General features: G+C 49.1%; 2 protein-coding genes across 7 annotated transcripts in view; both read left to right on the top strand.

The window, feature by feature from the left end:
• Positions 1-27: 27 nt before the first annotated feature.
• On the top strand, positions 28-12,016 carry EMC1 (ER membrane protein complex subunit 1). The gene is made up of 23 exons (XM_014881682.2): positions 28-177; positions 305-429; positions 653-718; positions 830-923; positions 1,540-1,668; positions 1,797-1,923; positions 2,586-2,735; positions 3,049-3,216; positions 3,530-3,601; positions 4,013-4,072; positions 4,281-4,403; positions 4,624-4,720; positions 5,391-5,507; positions 6,350-6,549; positions 6,792-6,941; positions 7,322-7,483; positions 7,723-7,842; positions 8,037-8,174; positions 8,483-8,656; positions 9,420-9,630; positions 10,102-10,186; positions 10,715-10,844; positions 11,053-12,016. The coding sequence occupies exons 1-23, from the start codon at positions 86-88 to the stop codon at positions 11,230-11,232; spliced, it is 2,970 nt and encodes a 989-aa protein (XP_014737168.2). The 5' UTR covers positions 28-85; the 3' UTR covers positions 11,233-12,016.
• Positions 12,017-12,624: 608 nt separating this feature from the next.
• UBR4 (ubiquitin protein ligase E3 component n-recognin 4) overlaps positions 12,625-22,587 on the top strand; it is an 81,473-nt gene continuing 71,510 nt past the window's right edge. For all 6 annotated transcript variants that reach the window (XM_088178963.1, XM_088178964.1, XM_088178965.1 and 3 more), the window contains exons 1-11: positions 12,625-12,782; positions 16,339-16,436; positions 17,281-17,384; positions 18,043-18,172; positions 18,278-18,417; positions 18,750-18,852; positions 19,356-19,497; positions 20,554-20,678; positions 21,757-21,881; positions 22,107-22,166; positions 22,295-22,485. In XM_088178963.1, coding sequence (XP_088035089.1) covers positions 12,652-12,782; positions 16,339-16,436; positions 17,281-17,384; positions 18,043-18,172; positions 18,278-18,417; positions 18,750-18,852; positions 19,356-19,497; positions 20,554-20,678; positions 21,757-21,881; positions 22,107-22,166; positions 22,295-22,485 — 1,349 coding nt within the window. In that variant the 5' untranslated portion in view covers positions 12,625-12,651. The remainder of the gene's footprint in view (positions 12,783-16,338; positions 16,437-17,280; positions 17,385-18,042; positions 18,173-18,277; positions 18,418-18,749; positions 18,853-19,355; positions 19,498-20,553; positions 20,679-21,756; positions 21,882-22,106; positions 22,167-22,294; positions 22,486-22,587) is intronic.

A 22,587-nucleotide genomic window follows, 5' to 3' on the forward strand; every position in this document is an offset into this window, starting at 1 on the left:
CGGGGCTGACTCCCTTTCCCCGCGCAGGCGGCGTTACGGGCGGCCTCGCCCCGCAGAAGGCCCCCCGGGCGCCGGGGCCGCTGTCATGGCGGCGGGGTCGCGGTCGCTGCTGACGGTCTTGGTCCTGCTGCCCTTGGCCGCCGCCGTCTACGAGGACCAAGTGGGCAAGTTCGACTGGTGAGCGCCGGGGGTCTCGCCGGGGGTCCCGCCGGGTTGGGTTTCTGCTCCCGCGGACAGGCCTCGTGCCCGCCGCGCCGCTCCCGCTCCGCTCCCATTTCACCGGCGCTCCCGTTCCCTCTGGCAGGAGGCAGCAGTATGTGGGGAAGCTCAAGTTCGCCTCCTTGGAGGCCTCGCAGGGCTCGAAGAAGCTCGTCGTGGCCACCGAGGAGAATGTTGTGGCCGCCCTCAACTCCCGGAGCGGCGAAATCCGTGAGTGCGGCCGCTTTGGGGCCGGGGGTCAATGCGGTTGTCCTGGTTGTTCCTCCGGGAATGTGAACGCTGCTCTTGGGCCGCGGCGGGCGGGACGGCTCGGCCGCCTGGTCTGAGCCCTGTTTTAGGGCTGGCTCTGTGAGCAGCCCAGGTTTAAAGACAGTACCGCAGAAACGCCTTTGTGGGGACAAATGCCATTCTCCCTTGGGCCTGTCTCTTGCAGTGTGGCGCCATGTGGACAAGGGCACCCCGGAAGGAGCCATCGATGCGATGCTGATCCATGGGCAGGGTAGGTGCCAAGGCTCCTGGAATGTGTAGCCAGCCTTAGAGCACAGGCTGGACCTGCAGAGCCCATCCCTTAGTTGGGTACAAGCTCTGTGTTCATCCCCCTCCACTCCAGATGCCATCACCGTGTCCAGTGCTGGACGAATTCTGCGTTCCTGGGAGACCAACATCGGGGGCTTGAACTGGGAGACCTCCCTGGACACTGGCAGGTGGGATTTGCTGTCTGCATGGATTTCTTCTCCTTGTAGTAGTGGTCTGGGAAGGAAAAAAATGGATCTTGGACTCAGTCTGGGCTTGCATTGTAGAGAAAGATTAGTCAGATGTAACGTTTCCAAACCAAATTTCGGATTAATTTTTTATGAATGCGTGAACTTTGCAGAGAATCCCCGAATCACTGAGGTTGGAAAAACCCTCCAAGATTATCGAGTCCAACCTTGACCAGTCCCCACCTTGTCCCCAGCCCAGAGCACTGAGTGCCATGTCCAGCCCTCCAGGGATGGGGACTCCAAACCTCTCTAGGCAGCTCCTTCCAATGCCTGACAGCCCTCTCTGTGAAGAAATTCCTCCTGATGTCCAACATGAGCCTCCTCTGGCCCAGCCTGAGGGTATTTCCTTTCCTCCTGTCCCTGTTCCCTGGGAGCAGAGCCCAACTCCCCGGCTGTCCCCTCCTGTCAGGGAGTTGTGCAGAGCCAGAAGTTCCCCCTGAGCCTCCTTTTCTCCAAGCTGAGCCCCTTTCCCAGCTCCCTCAGCTACTCCTGGTGCTCCAGCCTCTTCCTCAGGGTAAAATAGGAAAATAATTCCCTAATTCCTCATTCCTCTTCTCAGTTTCCAGGGGGCTGCCCTGGTGGGGCTCCCCGAGGCAGTGAAGTACGTGGCAGTGCTGAAGAAAGCAGCCCTGTCTCTGCACTACTTGTCCAACGGGCACCAGAAGTGGGTGGAACACCTGCCAGAAAGGTGAGAACACCTCTGAGGAGATCTGTGAGCCCCTGGCACAGAGCAGAGGGGAGGGGGCTGCATCTGTGCTTCTGCAAACAGCAGTGTGAGAGGATGACGATGCTTCATGGTTGCTGCCTGTCTTGCAGTGAGAGCACTCAGTACCAGCTGCTGTATTCCCGTGGCACTGGAGTGATCCACGTGGTTGGCATCGTTCCCCAGAGCCACCTGAATGTCTTGACCTTCAACGTAGAAGATGGAGAAATCACAAAACAGGTAGTGCAGCCAAAATGCTGGATTTGATGTGAACAAAAATGCTTCCAACCCTGTGGTGTGGTGGGCAGAGGAATCAATTGTGCTACAGAGAGCCCTCCCTTTCCCTGAGGCATTGCCTCCACACCAGGGATTTCATGGGTGAATGCCCTGAGAGCCAAACTGAACAGACTGGCAGCCGTTGTTGCAGTTAATATGTTGAGATGGACACAGCTGGCATCACCAGCAGCCCTTCAGTAACAAGCTACATGCCTTCTTCTCTTAACAAACTTCTTCCCTCATAACTTTTACTCTTTCTTTCATAGATCTCTCTCTCAGGTAACTCTGACTTCTTTTCTTATAGGCAGTTTCACACAGCACTGATTCCTTGTCTTACAGGCAGTTCCACACAGCTTTGACTCCTTCCACTCTTCATGACTGGCTAACCCCAAGCTGTCCCTTTCCCAGACCCCTAGCCCTGACTGTCCCTTACTCAACATGTCACCATATCTGCCCCTTGCATGACCTGTCCCTTACCTCCCAACTCTCCACAGTTAGTCCAGATTATCCCATAGCCCTGAGGCTGACAGGCAGTTTTTCTCAGTTGTGGCTGAAAAGAATTGATTGAACTTGCTGCTGAGTGCTGTGGAGGCTGTGTCCCCTGAGCCCTGGCTGTGTCTGTGCAGGTGAGGGTGGCAGCCCCGTGGCTGGGGGCCCTGCAGGGCTCCTGTGGCGTGGTGGGCGAGGCTGTGCTGGTGTGTGTGGACACGGCCGCGCGCTCGCTGCACGTCTGCGCCCTGGACACGGAGCAGGACATGAGGCACATCCCTCTGCAGGTGAGAACTGCTGCAGCAGCATCCCTTCATTCCTTACCCAACTGGTCTGGTTCCAGTTTGAACTGGTTCCCCAGTCTGTTGGTGAACTGGGGAGTGATTGGAGGTGGAGGGTCATGATCTGTACATTCAGGGAGGGGTGGGAAAGCTTTTTGTCTGTTATTCCTTCTGGATCGATGTCTTCTGCTCTAGTGGAGCTTCCCTGCTCCTGCTGTGTCCCCTGGCTCAGAGAACCTCTGACTGCTGCTGAGGGAAGGGAGGTGTTGGTCTCAGTCAAGGACCAACTCTCAGCACTTGTTCTTGTCTTCCCTGCCAGTCCCTGGAGCTGGAGTTTGCAGATGACTTCCAGGCCAGGATCTTGGCCACTCAGCCCAGTGTGACCAGTGCCTCAAGGACTCAGTTCTTCCTGCAGCTGTCCCCCAGCCACTTCTCCCTGCTGCAGTACAAGCAAGGGCTGCTCAGCCACCTCCGAGACTTCCAGCAGGTACCAGGGACAGGGCCAAGTGCAGCTGAACATCCTTCAACCAGCTGGGCCAGCTGGCAGGGTTTAAAAACTTCAGTAACTCTGGGCATCTTGGCTCAAAAACCTGTGGCAGGTCAACTGTTCCAATTTTTATGAGAGGGTCTCTTTAGTTTTTGAGTGCAGGGGAAACAATACAATTTTAAAATTTGGCTGTGACAGTTCATCTGCTTTTAATTCCACTGTGGTTTTATTTACTTCACAAGTAATTTTTGGCGAGGTTTAGGGGTTTCTTGAGGGATTTTAAAATTTATTGCTATTTTTTTTCCTTTTCCAGGCAGCTCTGGTGAGTTTTGCAACGACTGGAGAGAAGACGGTGGCTGCTGTCCTGACATGCAGGAGTGAACTGGTCAGCACAATTCCTGTTCTTTGGGAGCAGCCCAGCTCTGGGGATGTGTGCTGGGGGTGGGTCCCACTGCTGTTTCACAGGCCCAGGGATGGGGAGCCCCTTGAGGAAGAGGAGGATTTGATAAGTTGCAGTTTCAAGTCTAGCTCAGGCTGTGCCTGGCTCAGTGAATATCCTATTTCAGTCCTGTGCAAGGTGGGCATGTGGCAAGGAAATGGCTTTCCTGATCCACAGAGGATTTAAATTCTTGGGGATATCAAACATAGTTTCATTTTTATCACAAACAGAATAGAATAGAACAGAGCTGCCTGATGTCACAGGCAAGCTGAGACTTGTCATGCAGTTGAAAACCTAATTTTTCATGCTTTACTGGTGTCTGAAGCCATGTTACATCTCCTCTCATGCTCATTTCAGAAACCTGGCAGCTCTGATGGCCTCCATGCTGGCAGCACACTGGAGGATGCCCGGAGGCAGGTACGGGGTGCTCTTGTTCCCAAGTTCTTGTCAGTCCATTTTATCCCTTCCCCTACAGAGCACAGTGACAGGGATCTTACACCAGCTGTACCACCTGAAAACACAGCCTAAAAATATCTTGAAGCCCCAGTTTTTGCTGGACATGGCATTCTGCTGCAGGATTTGGTGTGGTGTGTGTGTAAGCTCTGTTTTCTGCCCATTGCTACAGGATTCCTTAACCTGCTCCAATCAAACCTACAACATAAACCTCTACCTGGTTGAAACTGGGCAAAGATTGTTGGACACCACAATCACCTTTAACCTGGAACAAGGAGGGGCCAAGCCACAGCAGGTGAGCAGGGAGGGGTCATTTCCATCCTTGCAGTGCCCTCCCTTCCCTGGTTTGGCAGGATGGGAGCCTTTGAGCCAAGGGGAAGAGCATTCCAGGGATTACAGCATCACCCTGCTTGCTCTAGTTTCACCTGTATTTCTGCTTTTTTCAAGGAGATGATGTCATCATTAATCTCATTGTTTTCCTTGCTCTTTTTTGTTCTGTTCTGTTCTTTTCCCAGCTGTACATCCAAGTTTTCCTGAAGAAGGATGACTCAGTGGGCTATCGAGCCTTGGTGCAGACAGAGGACCACATGCTCATGTTCCTCCAGCAGCCAGGTGACTCCCCAAAACAGCTTCCTCCATTTGTAACAGTCACCAGGAGAAAATTCTGTGTCCTCAGGGATTGTATTTTGTCATTACTTTCATTGGAAACTGAAAAAATGAATTTAACTCTTCTGAGCCCCATGAAAGACACAGGAGACTCTTTCACCCTCACCTGGACAAGCAATTGTGCCCTGTTTTGTGTGAGCAGAGCCTTTGGATTTCAGGGGGTTTCTGCAGATTTCAAAACTCTTTTTATAGGATGAGAGTGTAAGTTCTGGTGTAGCTCTTCCTCAAAGAAAAGATCCCTCATGGCAAAAATGTTAATTTGCAGAAAGGGTTGAAAGTCCCATCTCAGCAACAGGAATTTTCCATGGCTCTAAAGGAGTTCAGGAGTTCACACTGTGAATCCCTGATTTTAAATAGGTTCAATGACTGTAACTTTTTTAGAGCACCAGGTTGCTTTTACTAATCCTGAGGTTTTCTTCCCAGAAGTTGCTCCATGCATGAAGTATTTGTCTTTTTGAAATAGTTATTTTAATGATATTAGATATTTATACACTGTTTTGCATTTCATCAAGAGGTGATCTGCATTTCAGGGTTGCACTGAAAGATACTCTTATATTGAATGAGTCAATTCCCAAATACTAGGTTGATTTTTCCAATATTTTACTCTTATTTCCAGGAAAAGTTGTGTGGAGCAGAGAGGAGTCGCTGGCAGAGGTGGTGAGCCTGGAGATGGTGGATCTGCCTCTGACAGGTGCACAGGCTGAGTTGGAGGGAGAATTTGGAAAAAAAGCAGGTGAGTTTAACAGAATGACCTCTGTGAGTTTGTTTTCCTTCCTAAATAAATGTGTTAATGGTTTTCTGTTTACTCTGAGCTGAGAGATTAATTTAAATCTTTACTGATACCAATTAAGATGAGCAGAAATAAACCCTTTTTTGTCTAAACTTTGGAAATCCAATCCAGATGATGTGAATATATTACATTGTTACATTAAAAAAACAGTCAGCAGCAGTAGGAGGGATTTTGGCCATGTCTCCTAAATGTTTCCTGTGACTCTTTCTGGAAGACTCATTTCCAATAGCTTTTTGTTTTTGTTTTTGTTTTTGTTTTTTTTTGCTTTGTTTTGTCTTTCCTTGCTGTCCTGGATGCAGCCATCCAAGGTAACCCCATCCTGCATGGAGTGTGCTTTGCTCCTGCCTAATGCTTCCTGGTGCCACTGCTCCCCCCTGCTTGCTTTCCTCAGGGGCTGAAACAGAGCTGAAGTTTTGGTTACTTTAAGAAGTTAAATACAAACCCCGACTGGGCAGAATTAAGTATTTTTAATTCCTCTGAGTACTGTGTGCAGAGGGATTTCTGTACAGGTGGGAGAGCTGTAGGTGGGCACAGTGAGAAGGAACACAAAATCCTCTGCATGAAGGTTTGCTTTCAGTTGATCAGGGCCTGTTCTGGAATGAATGTGGAGTGGGAAAGGTTGGTAAATGCCAGAGGCTGTCACAGAAATGGTAACTGTAACTTAGTGCAGAGGGGGAGGCAAGGACTTAGCCCAGGTTTGTGCATGGCAGAGTTTGACACCACGATTTCAGCTGGGGTGGGATGTGTTTGTTTCCTCCTGTTGTCACTGTGGGTGCCACTTGCAGATGGCTTGCTGGGAATGTTCCTGAAGAGACTCTCATCCCAGCTCATCCTGCTGCAAGCCTGGACTGCCCATCTCTGGAAGATGTTCTATGATGCCAGGAAGCCCCGGAGCCAGATTAAAAATGAGATTAACATTGACAATTTGGCCAGAGATGAGTTCAACCTTCAGAAAATGATGGTGATGGTCACTGCCTCGGGCAAGGTGAGGAGGCCAGGGCAGGACTCTGTTTCTAGGCTGGAGCAAAGAGTCTCAGCTCTGAATTCCCAGCCCTGTCTTTAGCCAGGCTTGGGCAGAAATAATGGGAAGATGGACAGGATGTTTTGTGGTGGCTTTAAAGGGAGACTAAGACTCTGCTTTCTTTGGGATATGCCAGAGGAGGATGCAGTGCTTGAATGGGAGAGGTGTTTTCCTAAACTTTGGCTTTCCCACATGTTTTTCCTCAGCTTTTTGGCATTGAGAGCAGTTCTGGCACCATCCTGTGGAAGCAATACCTCAGGAATGTGAGACCAGGCTCCTCCTTCAAGCTGATGGTGCAGAGAACAACAGCCCATTTCCCCCACCCTCCACAGTGCACTCTGCTCATCAAGGACAAGGTGAGGCCCTTTCCCTGCCCTTCCACTGGGCATGGAAATCTGCCCTTGGACAGGGCAATAAAACCATCTTCTTGGGCATCATCTGGTTATCACTCCTGTGAGGATGGCAGGGGAGAAAGATCTGGAGGGAAGCAGACACAGAAGCCTAGAAAACTTCAAACTGATCGTGGTTGTTATGGACAAATGTGGGATAAATGTTTGGACAAATGTGTGTGTCCAGACATAATATTTTCAGGATGGAGTAGCTGAACCCAGAGTATTATGAATAGGCAACACCTGCAAGTAACAGTTAGGAAAAAAAACACCTTTTTTTTAATTATTATTTTTTTTTTTTTTTTTTTTTTACTTAAACAAGAGGCATAACTTACCCTGTTTTTCAGGAAACCAAAATGAGTTTTCTGTACGTCTTTAACCCCATCTTTGGGAAGAAAAGCCAAGTAGCTCCTCCTGTTCTGAAACGTCCAATTCTCCAGACTTTGCTTCTGCCTATTATGGATCAAGACTATGCCAAAGTGCTGCTCCTGATTGATGATGAGTACAAGGTAAATTGCATTGCCTGGAGGCAGTTTTGTTCACATTCTGGTTAATTATTCCCCTCCCTTTTTGAGCAAGATGGAAAAAAAATGCCATTGAGCCACATTTCACACAAAACTATGAGGTTATTCTGGTAAGACAGACCTTATCTTGATTAACACGTTAGAAATAATATTTCTGTTTCATTCCAGGGTGGTTTTTTTGTCTGTATTAGTTGTTTTTAACCTGTATTTCAATTCTTTTCCAGGTTACACCTTTCCCAGCCACTAAAAACGTCCTTCGCCAGTTAGAAGAAATTGCCCATTCCATTTATTTTTACCTAGTTGATGCTGAGCAGGGAAAACTCTCTGGATTCAGGCTGAAAAAGGTATGGAAGACCCATTGCACTTCCCTGAATGCCCTGTGGATGGATAATGGCAGATCTCAGTTCCCTTCATGGAATGTTCAGCCTCAAAACACGCCAGAGAAACTTGGGAAATCCCAAAGCACGGAAAACTGGCTGGTGGGAGCTGGTGTCCTTGGAGGACAAGATCCAAGCTCCCACGTGCTTTTTCCCTGCAGGACCTGAGCACAGAGGAGAGCTGGGAGGTGGCCATCCCCACGGAGGTGCAGAGGATTGTGACTGTCAAAGGGAAGAGGTCCAACGAGCACGTGCACTCCCAGGGCCGCGTCATGGGCGACCGCAGCGTCCTCTACAAGGTGCTGCTGCAGCTCTGGGTTGGCTTTTTGTGAGGGGTTATCCTGTGGGAAGATCCCAGTACTATTCCCTGCTGCTACACTGGGATGAGCTGCCCTGTGGTGCCAGTTTTTCTTTATGAGCACCAGTGTCTCTGGAAAAACGCTCATTTTGGAGGTTTCTTTCTGAAGGTGTTTTCGTGCAGCAATTAAGTCAAAGTCTGATATAGCTTGGTTGATGCTAATTTGTTCACACTATGCCCAGATGAAGAGCAGGAAGGAGGTGTCTGTGGCACGGGAAGGTGTCTCAGCTGTTTCTCCTTTGTCCCCAGTCCCTGAACCCCAACCTGCTGGCAGTGGTGACCGAGAGCACGGACACGCACCACGAGCGCACCTTCATCGGCATCTACCTCATGGACGGGGTCACGGGCAGGATCATCCACTCCTCCGTGCAGAAAAAGGCCAAGGGGCCCGTGCACATGGTGCACTCTGAGAACTGGGTGGTGGTGAGAGCTGCTGCTTCTTTGGGGGGACCCCTAAAAGCACCAACTGACCAATATTAAGGTGATAAAAAGCAGTGACCTGTAATGAAGGTCATTCATGGTGCAAATATGGCAAAATGCACACAAAATGCAAGACTGACAATTTTATAGGTTTTAACAAATTGGCATACTTAACAGAAATCATTAGAGAGGGGCAGTTAATTAAGTAATTCCCCCTTTTAGTTCTGCCCCCCCCAGCTTCTAACCCCCCATTTATAATGTCTGTGATATATAGAGACTGACTATAGAGTAAATAAGATTCCAGCAAGGTTAGCTTATTGTTTGAAAATCAAAGGGAGGGGGAGTTTAACTATGTAATAGTAGCCTACAGAGCTACAAATATGTGGAAAATGTATAAAAATTGCATATTAGGTAAAGGTTTTTCATGGAAAGAGTGATAAAGTACTGGAATGGTCTGCCTGGGGAGGTGGTGGAGTCACCATCCCTGGATGTGTTTAACAAAAGCCTGGATGTGGCACTGGGTGCCATGGCTTAGTTGAGGTGTTAGGGCATGGGTTGGACTCGATGATCTTGAAGGTCTCTTCCAACCTCATCATTCTGTGATTGTGTGAAAAGCCTCAAAACCATTTTGGCATCGGGGCAGTTCCTGAACGTGTATGGGGCAGTTTTGTGACCAGTTCCTGACCATGCATGGGGGCAGTTTTGTGACCACCCTGTGTGATTTCCCTGGATCCTGCTCTGATATTCCTGGAACCCCTCGTTGCAGTACCAGTACTGGAACACCAAGGCCCGGCGGAACGAGTTCACGGTGCTGGAGCTCTACGAGGGCACAGAGCAGTACAATGCCACAGCCTTCAGCTCCCTGGACCGCCCCATCCTGCCCCAGGTTCTGCAGCAATCCTACATTTTCCCCTCTGCCATCAGTGCCATGGAGGCCACGATCACCGAGCGGGGCATCACCAGCCGCCACCTGCTCAGTGAGTACCTGCTCAGTCAAAGGGGGGCACTGAAATCCAAGCAAAATGCACTTTGCTGCCAAAGAGTCATGGCTGGATCTTGTCCTGGACTCCTGCAAGTGCAGGGATAAGCACCAGGAGAATGTCTCTGTTGGCTGTCAGGAATGGCCATGAGGTGCCAGACTCTTTCCAGTGGTGCCCAGAGCAGCAATGGCCATAAACTAAAACCCAGTAAGTTTCACCCCAACATGAGGAAGAACTTAGAACGTTTCCTTGAGGATGGCAGAGCACTGGCACAGATGCCCAGGGAGAGTCTGGAGTCTCCCTCTCTGGAGACATTCAAAACCCACCTGGATGTATTCCTGAGTTACCTGCTCCGGGTGACCCTGCCTGGGCAGGGGGCTTGATTTGGGTGATCCCTTACAAGGCCTTTCCAAGCCCAGCTGTTCTGGGAGTCTGTGGTTTTTAAGATGCTTTTCCTTCAATGCACAGTTGGGCTTCCCTCTGGGGCCATCCTGTCCCTTCCCAAGGCTCTGCTGGACCCTCGGCGCCCGGAGATCCCGACGGAGCAGAGCAGGTAGGGAAGGATGAGAACCTCTGTTCCTGGGCTCTGGAAAGGGCTGGATTTTGTGTGTCATACGTTGTGTGAAGAGGAACAATTTGTCCTGGCTGGATTCAGAACAGTCTTGGCATGGAATGAAGGGAAGTTCCTTCAGGTCAGAGGTTGAACTCGATGATCTTGGAGATCTTTCCCAACCTGAAGTATTCTGTGCGTCTGTGTCTGTCATGATGGGATACATTTGTCTGTATTACAGCAGGTCAGTCGTTAAACCAGCTTGGTCTCTGTATTCTCAGGGAGAAGCAGTCAGAGGAACTGGATTTTTTAGAGTTAGACTTAGTTGTAAAATTTTAAAACCTGGAAGGAGGTGGCTGCAGTTTAGCCTGAACCAGCTGATCCATTTGATTTTCGTCCTGCAGCAATAATGAGTCTGCTCTGAGAAAAGCTTCCAAATTAGCTGTTTTAGGTTAGCTTTTGATAATCAGGAAACACTGGTGGCATCCCCTGTGTGCTGCCTGGTTTGATGTCTCTGGTGGTGCCTTGCAGAGAGGAGAACCTGATCCCATACTCACCAGACGTGCAGATCCATGCTGAGAGGTTCATCAACTACAACCAGACCATCTCCAGGATGAGGGGAATTTACACAGCCCCCTCTGGCCTTGAGTCCACGTGCTTGGTGAGTGCGGGGGGGGGGGGAATCTCAGTGTGGAATTTGGGGGTGGGTCCAGTCCACAGCCCATGGCAGGGAGCTCTAATTCCCATAATGTGGCTGCTCACAGCTTAAACATCACTCCTATTATCCATCAGAACTGGAGCCCTGAGTGGATCATTTTGGGGTTTTATGCTCCAAGCTGCATCCCCAGCTCCTGATCTCCCTCCTGCAGGTTGTAGCCTACGGGCTGGACATCTTCCAGACCCGGGTGTACCCCTCCAAGCAGTTTGATGTGCTCAAGGACGACTATGACTACGTGCTGATCAGCAGTGTCCTCTTTGGCTTGGTCTTTGCCACCATGATCACCAAGAGACTGGCCCAGGTGAAGCTGCTGAACCGGGCCTGGCGCTGAGGGAGGCCCAGGCTGGAGAGCAGCTGGGCTGGGATGCCAGCCCCACCCCGAGGGATGGATCCAAACACCTCTGTTCCATGTGGCTGGAAGAGATTTGTGAGGAAAAGCTGCTGGTGGAACGAAACCTGCACTGCCCATGTGTCTCCCATGAGGAGAAATGGAAGAGATGAAAAATAGAGACTTTTTTAGTCTATTCTGACTGAAAAAGAAGGTCCTAAACCTCCCTTAAAGCCCCCAAATCAGTGTCTCCCTGATGTTGGTGAAGAGAATACTCAGGATGTGTGTCCTGCTCATCCTGGGCTCTCCCTCGGCACCAGCTGTGCCCCACATCTGGCAGAGAGGAAGGTTGTTGACTGCGGAGATGTGGTAACAAGCTCCTGGTGTGGGGGAGAGACCTTGGGTGATTTCCTTAAGAAGAATGTTGGGAATTGGGTGTCTGTCAGTGGGAAATGTCCTCGTGGAGCCACTGACGAAGCTGCGGTGGGAAGAACTTGAACCTAAAGACTCTCCATGTTCTTTATTTATTATGATGACAACATCAGTTCCTTCCCATTTGTTTCTAAATTGTCCTGCATTTTTTTTTTTTTTTGTTCAGCACTTGGGGTTAAGGTGGGGTCGTTCGGTGGGGGTGGAGCCTCTCAGCGTTTTCTACGGGATCACGGCTCTAAATTCTGTTAATTTTAATTAAGGTCCAGTTTGACATCGAACTTTTCCCCCCGGGAGTGGCCGTGTGCCCCCACCCAGTGTCCAGATCCCAAAATAAAGCTGCGGAGCAGGGAGCGGGTTTGGGCTACTGAGCGGTTTCTTGGGCTATTTAAGGGGTTTGGGGGCAGTTTAAGTGGGCATTTGTGGATATTTAAGTGGGTTTGGTGGGTCTCTTTAGGTGGTTTTTAGGGGTTATTTAAGTAGGTTTTGCGGGTGTATTTAGGTGCGGTTTTGGGGGCTCTTTAGATGGGTTTTAGTGGTTATTTAAGTGGGTTTTGGGGGGTTCTTGAGGCGGTTTTTGAGGCTGTATCAGTGGGTTTTGAGTTACTTAAATGGGGATTTTTGGCTGTTGACGTGGGAATTCTTTTGGTATTTTCGTAGAGGGGTTGTTTCCTTCTTTAAGTGTTTTGGGGGACTCTTGAAGCGGAGGATATTTTCGCTGTTCCAGCGTTTTTGGGGTTTTTGGATGATTTTTCGGGCCGCTCCAAGCCCCCACTGCCCCTGGGCAGGCGGGGGGGCGGGGCGCGCACACGGCGCATGCGCAATCCCCGCCCCGCCCTCTCCGCGCACGCGCCGCGCGCCAAAGTTGCTGACTCACGCAGTGCGCACGCGCCCCCGCCGCGGGCCAATGGGGCGGCTCGACGTTGCGCGGTCGCCTCCCCGCCGGCAGGGGGCGCTGTGCGCGCCGCGGCCCCCGGCCCAGGGCAGCCCAAGATGGCGGCGGGCGGCGCGGGGGCCGCGGCCGGGCCCGGCTGGGATGTGGCCGTGCGGCCGCTGCTCTCCGCGTCCTACTCGGCCTTCGACATGAAGGAGCTGCCGCAGCTGCTCGCCTCGGTCATCGAGAGGTGAGGGAGCGCGGGCGGGGGCTGCCGCCCCTCGGCTTCGCCCGCTCAGGGGGAGCGCTGGGGGTGCCGCTGCGGGAGCGGCTGAGGGGCGGCTGAGGCGGGGCCCGTCCGGGTGTGAGGGGCTCGGTGCCCGGTGCCCGGCAGGACAAGCGGCGGGGCTGCGGCTGCCCTGGCAAAGCCCCGAGCTCTGTCGCCGGCTCCTCCCGCTGTCCCGGGGCCGGAGCTCTCGGAGGTGCCCTCGGGCCCCATAACGGGCTGAGGGTGCTCGCCCGGCCGCAGCACCTCCGACAGGCGCCCGCCGAGAGCCTTCGGGACTGTTCTTATGGTTTTGCTTTTGTCCAGGCGTGTCACGGTTTGCCCGGTTGGGCCGTGGGAAGTGTTGGCTCACCGGGCTCTGGGGGGACCAGACTTCCCTCTAAGTCTTTGCCACTGCAATGCTTCTCCTATTTAAAGTAGAAATAAAGCAGAACCAAATCAAGTCTGCCTTGTCTTAACCACACAGATTGGAGTCAGAATATAAGAGTACGCACCGCAGCTGCTTAATTCAACTTACAGCTTGCATTATGATCTAAAACACGAGATGTGAATGCCACAACATCATACTCAGTTACAGATATATAACCTGGCCTCAGTAAGTTGTTAGGAAACATAAAATAAACAGTGCACTGAAGAAGATGATAAAATAAAACCTTGTGGTGTTTGGTTTAATGTCGAATGGCTGAGTACGCAGTGGATGCTTCAGATTCAAAGAGTTAATTCGAGGAGTTCTGTGCCTGCACCACAGAGCAGTTGTTCCCCCAGGAGTTGCACACTCGGTGTTGATGGGTTTGGGCAGTTCTTTGGCCAATTCTTTGTTTTAGGGACCATTCCATTTTCCTCGTGCAGCTCTGTTGTCCCAGTGCCCAAAGTTCATTAGTGGAGTGTTCCATCAAATATCCCAGGGACACTCGAGTGGAGCCACTTGAGTTCTGGGAGAGGGCTGTTTCCTCCTTTAGAGGGAATGCTGGTTCTATTTTCCACTTGAGGCAGCAGTTTGTTGCCTTCCAGCAGCACTGTCTGAGGTTGGAGTTGTGTGCCTGATGGTCTGGCAGGATTTGGCTCTTGAAGGATGGTACCTTTTGTTTCGTGCCTTGGTGTGGCATGCTAAATGACAAAGGAATAAATTACAACTTGTTCGTGTCTGGAGCTGTGCTTTTCTGTGCTGAATGAGAATCTATCTTTAGATTTCTCACAGAAAATATTTTATGTGTTCAAGTTATTTTTAGAAGGCAGTTGTTAAACTCTTGATGGTGTCAGCCAACTCCAAAGTGTCTGGATTTCCCCTTAAATAAACTTGGTGTGATGACAGCGAAATCACCAGTGTTATTCTTTGCAAAATAAATCAATAAACTCCTTTTCTTAGCTACTGTGGTATTTCATTTGTAAGTTTCATAATCATCAGGTTAGTGGTATTCCTCTGTTAGCAGGTGTCTTCAAGAATTGACAGAAATTAGGCCCCTATTTGACATAAATGATGGAAATGCTGACTTGGAAAAGTGCAACTGGAGGGGAGCTCAGTGTCTGTGAAGTCATTCCAGGCTGGTGTTTGGGGAAGGGGTTTCCACAGGGGGAAGCTGCTCCTGGAGCAGTGCCTTCCCCAGGAGGAGGCTGCCTTGTGCCCACTGTCCCAAGGACTGGCTGTGCTCGGGGCTGCTCGGGACTGGGGAGCAGAGCCCAGGCAAGGGCTGGGATTTGGTGCTGATTAACATTGATAAGTGACAGAGGCTTCTCCTCAGCCTGAGCAAAGAGCTTCCCTGGGAAGCAAAACCCCTCTAAGCAATAAACCCCAGTACAGAGGCTGAAAAGTCATTATTAAATCTTACTGTATACCCAGAATAACGCTCTGGCACATCCCAGATTGAGCTGTTCTTTTCTGTCGATGGTTATTTGCAAGGATTGATGATTACTTGACTGCTGCCTTCCACTTTGCACTATCATAACATCCACAGTGTGTTTTAGTACAACTCAAACCTCCCATTGCCCAATCCCTATCTCTTGCTGGATTCTGCACCTCTGTGTTCTTTATTCCCTGTGGGCACTGTGTGGTGCACAGCTTGACCTGTGCAGTAATTTAGGAGCTGTCAGCCTCTCCTGTACTCTGTTATTCCCAAATTGTTCTCATTTGTTCTCTTAACAATACTTACATCCATCTACTGCTGCGGGCTTGGAGTTGGGCCTGAGAGGTAGGTGAGCAAAATTAATGTCTGAAGAGGAGAGAGCACAGACTGCTTTGCATGTTCAGGGGCTTGTTCCTCACCAGAGCAGTTCTGGCAGGAGAGGGTGAGCTGAGGCCTGAGGCGCTGGAACTCGGTCGTGTGACACTGTTGAATATCTTCCAGTAAAGCCTCTCTCTTAATTTTCTGTTTTTCTATTTTAGCTTTTTAGGTAGACTCAATAAAACCTCAGACCTAGGAAATCAAACTACAAAGCTGATGGGTACTTCTTTCTGCTCGTTTTTGTGGAGAAATGGTTCTGTTCCACAGTTGTTTCTGTTTTAGCTGCACACCTCCTGTTACAGCTGGAAATGATGGCTTAGTGTGGAAAAAGGGAAGGTGACTGGGCATAAACTGGGCTTTGTTCAGGTTAGCAGGGAATGGTGAGATTGTGCTTGGAGCTGGGTACAGCCTGTGGCATGGGCTGCTGCCCTCTGCTCCCCACCTGCCCTCCAGGAATGCCCTCTGTCCCATCGGTGGGGAAGCCTGGCTGGGTTTGCAGAGGCAGAGTGAAGCTGAGTCTAATAATCTGTTCTTGCAGCTTGCTCGTTCACATCACTGCATGAGAGAAAGTAAATGGATCATTTATGAGGCAGATATGCACATCCCTTGGTCTTGTCACAGGAAAAACGAGAGGCAGAAATAGGTGTGGAGGCAGAGCAGTTTGTGTTCTCTGTGTCTGTGCAGGTGGGATGTGGTGGGACAACCTTAAGGTGTCACCTCTGCCATAAAAGGCTGATCTCTAAGGCCAGCGAGTGTAGCTGAGAAGCCTCAGGGACTCTTCCTTACCTGCCCAAATCCCTCCCCAGGTGCTCACAGGTGCTGTGCCCATGTGTGCTGGGGTTCTGCACTTGTCTGGTTTGATCTCTCTGATTTGCAGACTTGCACAAGCTCCAGTTGCCTCGGTGCCGTGACAGGAAGGGAATGCCTGTGCTCCAGGCCTGGCAAGTCCTGCCAGCATTAGCAGAACACACAGTCCAGGCTCTGGGCAGCTGAGTTTAGAACAACTTAAAGGTTAATGAGCCTCTGGCAGGGAGTGTGGCTGGTAGAGCCTGACCTGTTGATGCTGTGGAGGAGAAACACTGGCAGCACAGTATTCCCTTACAGTTCCTGTGTGGGCAGTGATGCTCATGTTGTGATCAGGCTGCTGCTGCTGCTGCTGCAGGACTGAGTCCTGGGGACATGAGGCTTGTGTTCCCAGAGCTGTCACCTTGCCTTGCCCCTGTCACTGGACACACTGGGGTGTTGGGTGGTGCTGCTGCTGTGCTGGCTCTGGCTGACCTCTGTCCCCTTCTCCATTGCAGTGAATCTGAGATCCTGCACCATGACAAGCAGTACGAGCCTTTTTACTCCTCCTTCGTTGCACTTTCCACACACTACATCACTACTGTGTGTGGTCTCAGTAAGTGTTCCTTTGCTTCTCTTGCTCCTGTGTAATGACTGGATGCAGTAAATCAGAACTGTTGTTTTTTGTATTTGTTTTTTTGCCTTCTTGCTGAATCAGACTTTTGGGCCAGCATTGTTGGCTTTTGTACCACGAAATGTCAACTCTGATGGAAAGGGAAGCTTGTTGATGGGAGTATTTGGCCACCAACTACTGGACAGTGTTGCCTTTTTGGCTGCTTATTCATTGACCTGATTTAATTTTTGGTCAAGTGCTTAGATCAGTGTTCAGGATTTTTAGATTACCCTTCAGCAATTAGAACACTGCTGTCCCTGGAAATGTCCAAGTCTGGGTTGGATGGGGCTTGGAGCAACCTCATCTAGTGGAAGGTGTCCCTGGCCGTGGCAGGAGGTGGCACTGGATGGGATTTAAGGTCCCTTCCAACACAAACCATTCAGGGTTTCTGTAGTTACGTTACTGTGTTGGAGTTAATAATCAAAACATTGTGACTCAAAATATTTTCTGTTATTTTGGCTGACAATTTAGCAATTTCAAGAAGAAATGGTCTTTGTGAATTTGTTTCATGTTCTTCAGAGCTTCTGTCAGCATTAAATAATGTTGCTGGGGAAACTGCTTTATCTGTCTGAATTCCCCTGTCTGGCAGAAGGAATTATCCTCACTTTGCTGACATTTCTTGGGTTACATTGTAATGAGACTGAGTTTATATTGCATCTGTGTTAGGCAGGAGAGATTGAGTGTGCACCTACACTGCAGAGCATCCTGCTTTATTGACAGCATTGGCAGCTTATTACACTGGGCTATTTTAAAGCTTACTCTGAGTACAAGGATCTGCTTTTTTCAGTACCCAGAAACCAGTTGCAGTCAGTGGCAGCTGCGTGTAAAGTCCTGATTGAATTCTCCCTGCTGCGCCTTGAAAACCCAGATGAAGCATGTGCTGTTTCACAGGTGAGCACAGGTTTGGACCTCCTGGGCCAGCCTCAGTGTGAGAATGGGCTTTGGGCTTTAATTCTGAAATATCTGCTCTAATGATGAATGCATAAAGCAAAATTAATGAAGATTTAAAAATATTTAAGGTGTGCACTTTGGTAGACTGATTCCTGCTGAATCTTCCCTCTGCATTCTACACTCAGAATCAAAGCTTGCTCACAACTCAAAATAAAGGTGACCTGAAGCCTTGGTTAATTCAGTTCCAGTTTCCTACACTCTGGTTTGGTTTTGTGCAACCACCTGGATCCCAGCTATCTGTTGAGTTTTTAAAGATGTTTTCTTGCCTACTTCTATTTGTATCTTGTGGGAAAGCTTAAATATATTGGGAAGAGAGAAGGCCTGTGAGGAGTGTTGCTGTAATGTAGTGTGTCACAGCAGAGAGAGCTTTTCCAGGTGTTTTCCATGGGAAGCACAGGCAGTGTCAGTTACCTGGATTACCTGCAGTCAGGGATGTGTTTCCATCCTCAGGGAAGATCAGAGTGGCTCAGGGCTGTTGCAGTGGCCTCACCAGCTGAAATTGCATTACTCTTATTCCATCTGCTTAGAGTATATGATATGGAGGTGGGATTGGAATGAAGAGAGTTTCAGTGGTACTTGATGTGTCTGTTTTCTGTAGAAACACCTCATTCTGCTGATCAAGGGGCTGTGCACAGGCTGCAGCCGCCTGGACCGGACAGAAATCATCACCTTCACAGCGATGATGAAATCAGCCAAGCTGCCTCAGACTGTCAAAACCCTCTCTGATGGTAGGGAGGGGGCTTCAGCTGTGTGTGTTTCACTGCAGCACTGGAGTTAGGCACAGAAAATGTGAGGTTTGCTGTCTGAAATGGGGTTTGGTGTTTTCCCTGCAGTTGAGGACCAGAAGGAATTGGCCTCCCCAGTGAGCCCGGAGCTGAGACAGAAGGAAGTGCAGATGAACTTCCTCAACCAGCTGACATCAGTCTTTAACCCCAGAGTCTCATCATCACCATCAATCACAACAGAGACACAGGTAAAAAACATCCGAAACAGAAACAGTCTGAATTTCAACTTCCCAGTGCAGGGAAGGACACAGAGCTCTAAGTGGTACTTCTTAATACAGGTGTAAAGAGAACCTTTCTTAAGTACATAAATTCTGCTTGCAAGGGATAAATGGCAAACAAGCAAATACTGTTTGTGCTGTATTGGCAATGCAGCAATACTAGATTTGTTTCCTCAGGGAATGCAACATCCATGGCTGTTTGGAGTTGTGATGCTGATACACCCTCTTTCTGTGTAGAGACTTAGAGAAATACTGTGTGTTTTTAGTGCCTCTGTAATATATTTAATACATGCTTGCTTTAGGTGGAAGGAGAGAGTGAAGATCAAGCTGCCACAGATCAAACCTCTGCAGCAAAGACCAAGAGCATATTCATTGCTCAGAATGTGGCCAGCCTGCAAGAACTTGGTGAGAATCAGCTTTCTAGCTTGGGGCCAAAAAAAGTACTGGAAAAATGTCTCTCCATTGTTACATCTCACAGCTCTGAGTGGGAAGCAACTCTCTGACCTGAAGGGTTCCCCGAGTTGCTTGGTGATTGCCAAGGGAGGTCATGGCTGGAATGGAGTTCTCATTGCAAAGACAAACTCAGTGTATATTTGTTTGGAGGGGTAAATTAGGTGGACAGTGTGAAATACCTGATGGGATGGATTGTTGGGTAGACGTGGATTAGAATCACAGGATTGTTGGGATCGGAAGAGACCATTGGGATCATCGAGTGCCACCAGCTGCACGTAAGTGGACACAGAGCTTTGTGTCACCCATGTGTTAACCATGTGGGCTGCACACTTGAGCAGCTGGTGCAGTTATCCCATTGCCTCATCTCCAATGGCATTTTCTCACCACCAAAGCAATTAAGGGAATTACGGAGCCCCGTTAGGGCAGTGACACAGCCCTGCTGCTGTGCTTGGCAGGTGGCTCCGAGAAGCTGCTGCGCGTGTGCCTGAACCTGCCCTACTTCCTGCGCTACATCAACCGCTTCCAGGACGCCGTGTCCGCCAACTCCTTCTTCATCATGCCCGCCACCGTGGCCGACGCCACGGCCGTGCGCAACGGGTCAGTGCCACGTGCGAGCCGGGACCTCGGGCTGCTGTGCTGTGCTGTACTGTACTGTGCTGTGCTGTGCTGGGCTGTGCTGTGCTGTGCTGTGCTGGGCTGGGCTGTACTGTGCTGTGCTGTGCTGTACTGTGCTGTGCTGTGCTGTACTGTGCTGTGCTGTACTGTACTGTGCTGTGCTGTGCTGTGCTGGGCTGTGCTGTGCTGTACTGTGCTGTACTGTACTGTGCTGTACTGTACTGTGCTGTGCTGTGCTGTGCTGTGCTGTACTGTGCTGTGCTGTGCTGTGCTGTACTGTGCTGTACTGTACTGTGCTGTGCTGTGCTGTGCTGTGCTGTACTGTGCTGTGCTGTGCTGTACTGTGCTGTGCTGTACTGTACTGTGCTGTGCTGTGCTGTGCTGTGCTGTGCTGTGCTGCATGGGACAGCCGGCTGTGGGCTGCGGGGAGCAAGGGCCTGGCTCACTGCCTTGTTAGTTACAGCTCTGGGCTTGTCTGGAGTTAGCTTTCCTTTTGGTTGCAATGTATTGTGTGCTTTTTGTTGTAGAGGATTTTAAAAGATGATAATTAATATTTTTACCGTTTATTTTAACTATTAATATTCTTATATTTATGTTATTCTCTTTTAATTATAAAAAGTTAGTTTAAGTTAGAAGTTGTTTTTTAGTTTTTTGGTAATGGAAAATTTTGAGGTTTTTTTTGTTTGTGAAGATTTTTTTTGTTTGGTAAAAACATTTTTTGTTTGAGGTGGATTTAATTTTTATTTTAAGTTATAAATCTTTTTTAAATTTACATGTAATATACACTTTGGTTTTTAATTATTTAGTAAGATTGGCTTAGTAATTGTTTTTAATATTAAAACTTGCTACTATTTTTATTCTTTTTCCAGATTTTACATTTAAAGATTTTTTTGTTATACATACATACATACTTGTGAAACTTTCTTGTTAAATCTTTAGTTTTTCCAGCACTGGGGCATCTCCCTGTGCCTGGGGGAGGTCACTGTGCTGGCAGGGCAGTGCTCTCTGGCCTGTCCTCACTGTGGGTCCTGCCTGCAGGTTCCACTCGCTGGTCATCGATGTCACCATGGCTCTGGATACTCTGTCCCTGCCCGTGCTGGAGCCCCTGACACCCACACGTCTCCAGGATGTGACTGTTCTTGCTCTCAGCTGTCTCTATGCAGGTGAGTGAATCTCTGCAGTAATTAAGTCAAGATGGACACAACTGGCACCAACACCAGCCTTCTTTTAAAACTTTGCATGCCTTCTCTCAATGAACTTCTCTCAGGTAACTCTGACTCCTTCCCTATAGGCAGCTTCACACAGCTCTGACTCCTTCTCTTCTCTCTGCAAGTTTCCTTCTTCCTTGTGCTCCTCACAGCACAGCTCCAACCTGAACTGCAGCAGACTCTCAAGCTCCAACTCCATCTCACTGTCTCCACTAGTTCCAACTGTAGCAGTGGCCAGCTAACCCACTGTTCTATAACACCCAAACTCACTGGGCAAGCACAGATGTTTCCACTCCTCAGTAGTCAGTACCTCTGAAATTCATCTGGAAAAATTGCCTTCTGGACTATCCTGCTCTATCCTTTCAACCTCCAGTAGTTTTTTTGAGCTTTTGGCTGTGCTTTGTTACCTGCATGGTGGAGGCTCAGCTCACAAGTAGCTTTTATTTCTCTTGAATTTGAAGCTGTGCAGCACAGTGTGGTAATTGGGTTAATATTGAAGTTGTTACTGATATGTTCTGCCACTGCTCCTGTCCCTGTCAGTATCTAAAAAAAGACTGAATGACTCAACATTTTCTTAACAACCTGTAATTTCTGCTCTTTCTTTTTATATTCAGAGCATAATATGTTTTTACTTTAGGCTTCAGCTTAATCTGTTAAGCCTTGTTAACAAGCCCCAAATCAGCCTTGTTTCCCAAGAGTGGTTTAGGCACACCAAAATCCTGAGTGTTTAATTGATATGGGGGAGACTTTAAGGAGATGTGGCACTCAAGTCTGAAGATTGTCTTAAAATGGTATTGAATTACATGGTAAAACATTACCTCCTTTAACTGCTCCCATGTGTTTCTGTAGGGTAAAACTTCACTCTTTTGAGGGTACTAAAGAATTTTTAATCTTTGGCTGTAATACTGAGCATTCTCTGCTCCATCAAGTTATGGACCCATTAGATACTGCTTGTCTTAATGTGCTAAATAGGAATATTTTGTCCCAAGTCCGGCTCTTCCTAAGAATGTCCCCTGCACTTGTTTTCCCTGAGGTGTGAGTGTGGCCACCTGCATGGCCATCCTGCACGTGGGCAGCACCCAACAGGTACGAACCGGCTCGACGAGCTCCAAAGAAGAAGATTATGAAAACGATGCTGCTACTATTGTACAGAAATGTGTAAGTCAACTACAGACTATTGATTGTTTTCCTTCTCAGCAAGTGAAGAGCACAGAATTTGTATTTATTTGCATTGCAATACATCGCTATGATTTGGGACATCATTGTTGGTAAAGGAGTTAAAGGAGTGGCTAATTGTAGATGGTAAAATGCAATTGCATTTGGAGTTTTATTTTTGTTGCTGTCTGGTGGGGTGTCTTACCATGGTTTTGGCTTTATTTGCAGCTTGAAATCTATGAAATGATTGGACAAGCCATCAGCAATTCACGCCGTGCAGGGGGGGAGGTAAGATTTCCATCTCAGGAGGCTTTGTCACCTTTTTTGTGCTGGTGTATTTTGGCATTTGGATTGACGGTGTTTTGTCTTTTTGGTGCTTTTTTCTCCCCCCTTCCCCATGACTTTTGGCACGATAGCATTATCAGAACTTCCAGCTGCTCGGGGCTTGGTGTTTGCTGAACAGCCTCTTCCTCATCTTGAACCTCAGCCCCACGGCCTTGGCTGATAAGGGGAAGGAGAAGGATCCCTTGGCTGCTCTTCGTGTCAGAGACATCATTGCTCGCACTAAGGAGGGCGTGGGGTCTCCCAAGCTGGGACCTGGCAAAGGGTATGTGACACCTGCAGGGAGCATTGTCCAGGGGTCTAACCAGCCTGAGCAAGCAGCTGCTGCAGGGTCTTGTTGGTCTCGTGAAATTTTATCCCTGTTTGC

This window comes from Sturnus vulgaris, chromosome 25 (assembly GCF_052056855.1).
Source record: "Sturnus vulgaris isolate bStuVul1 chromosome 25, bStuVul1.hap1, whole genome shotgun sequence".
NCBI lineage: Eukaryota > Metazoa > Chordata > Aves > Passeriformes > Sturnidae > Sturnus > Sturnus vulgaris.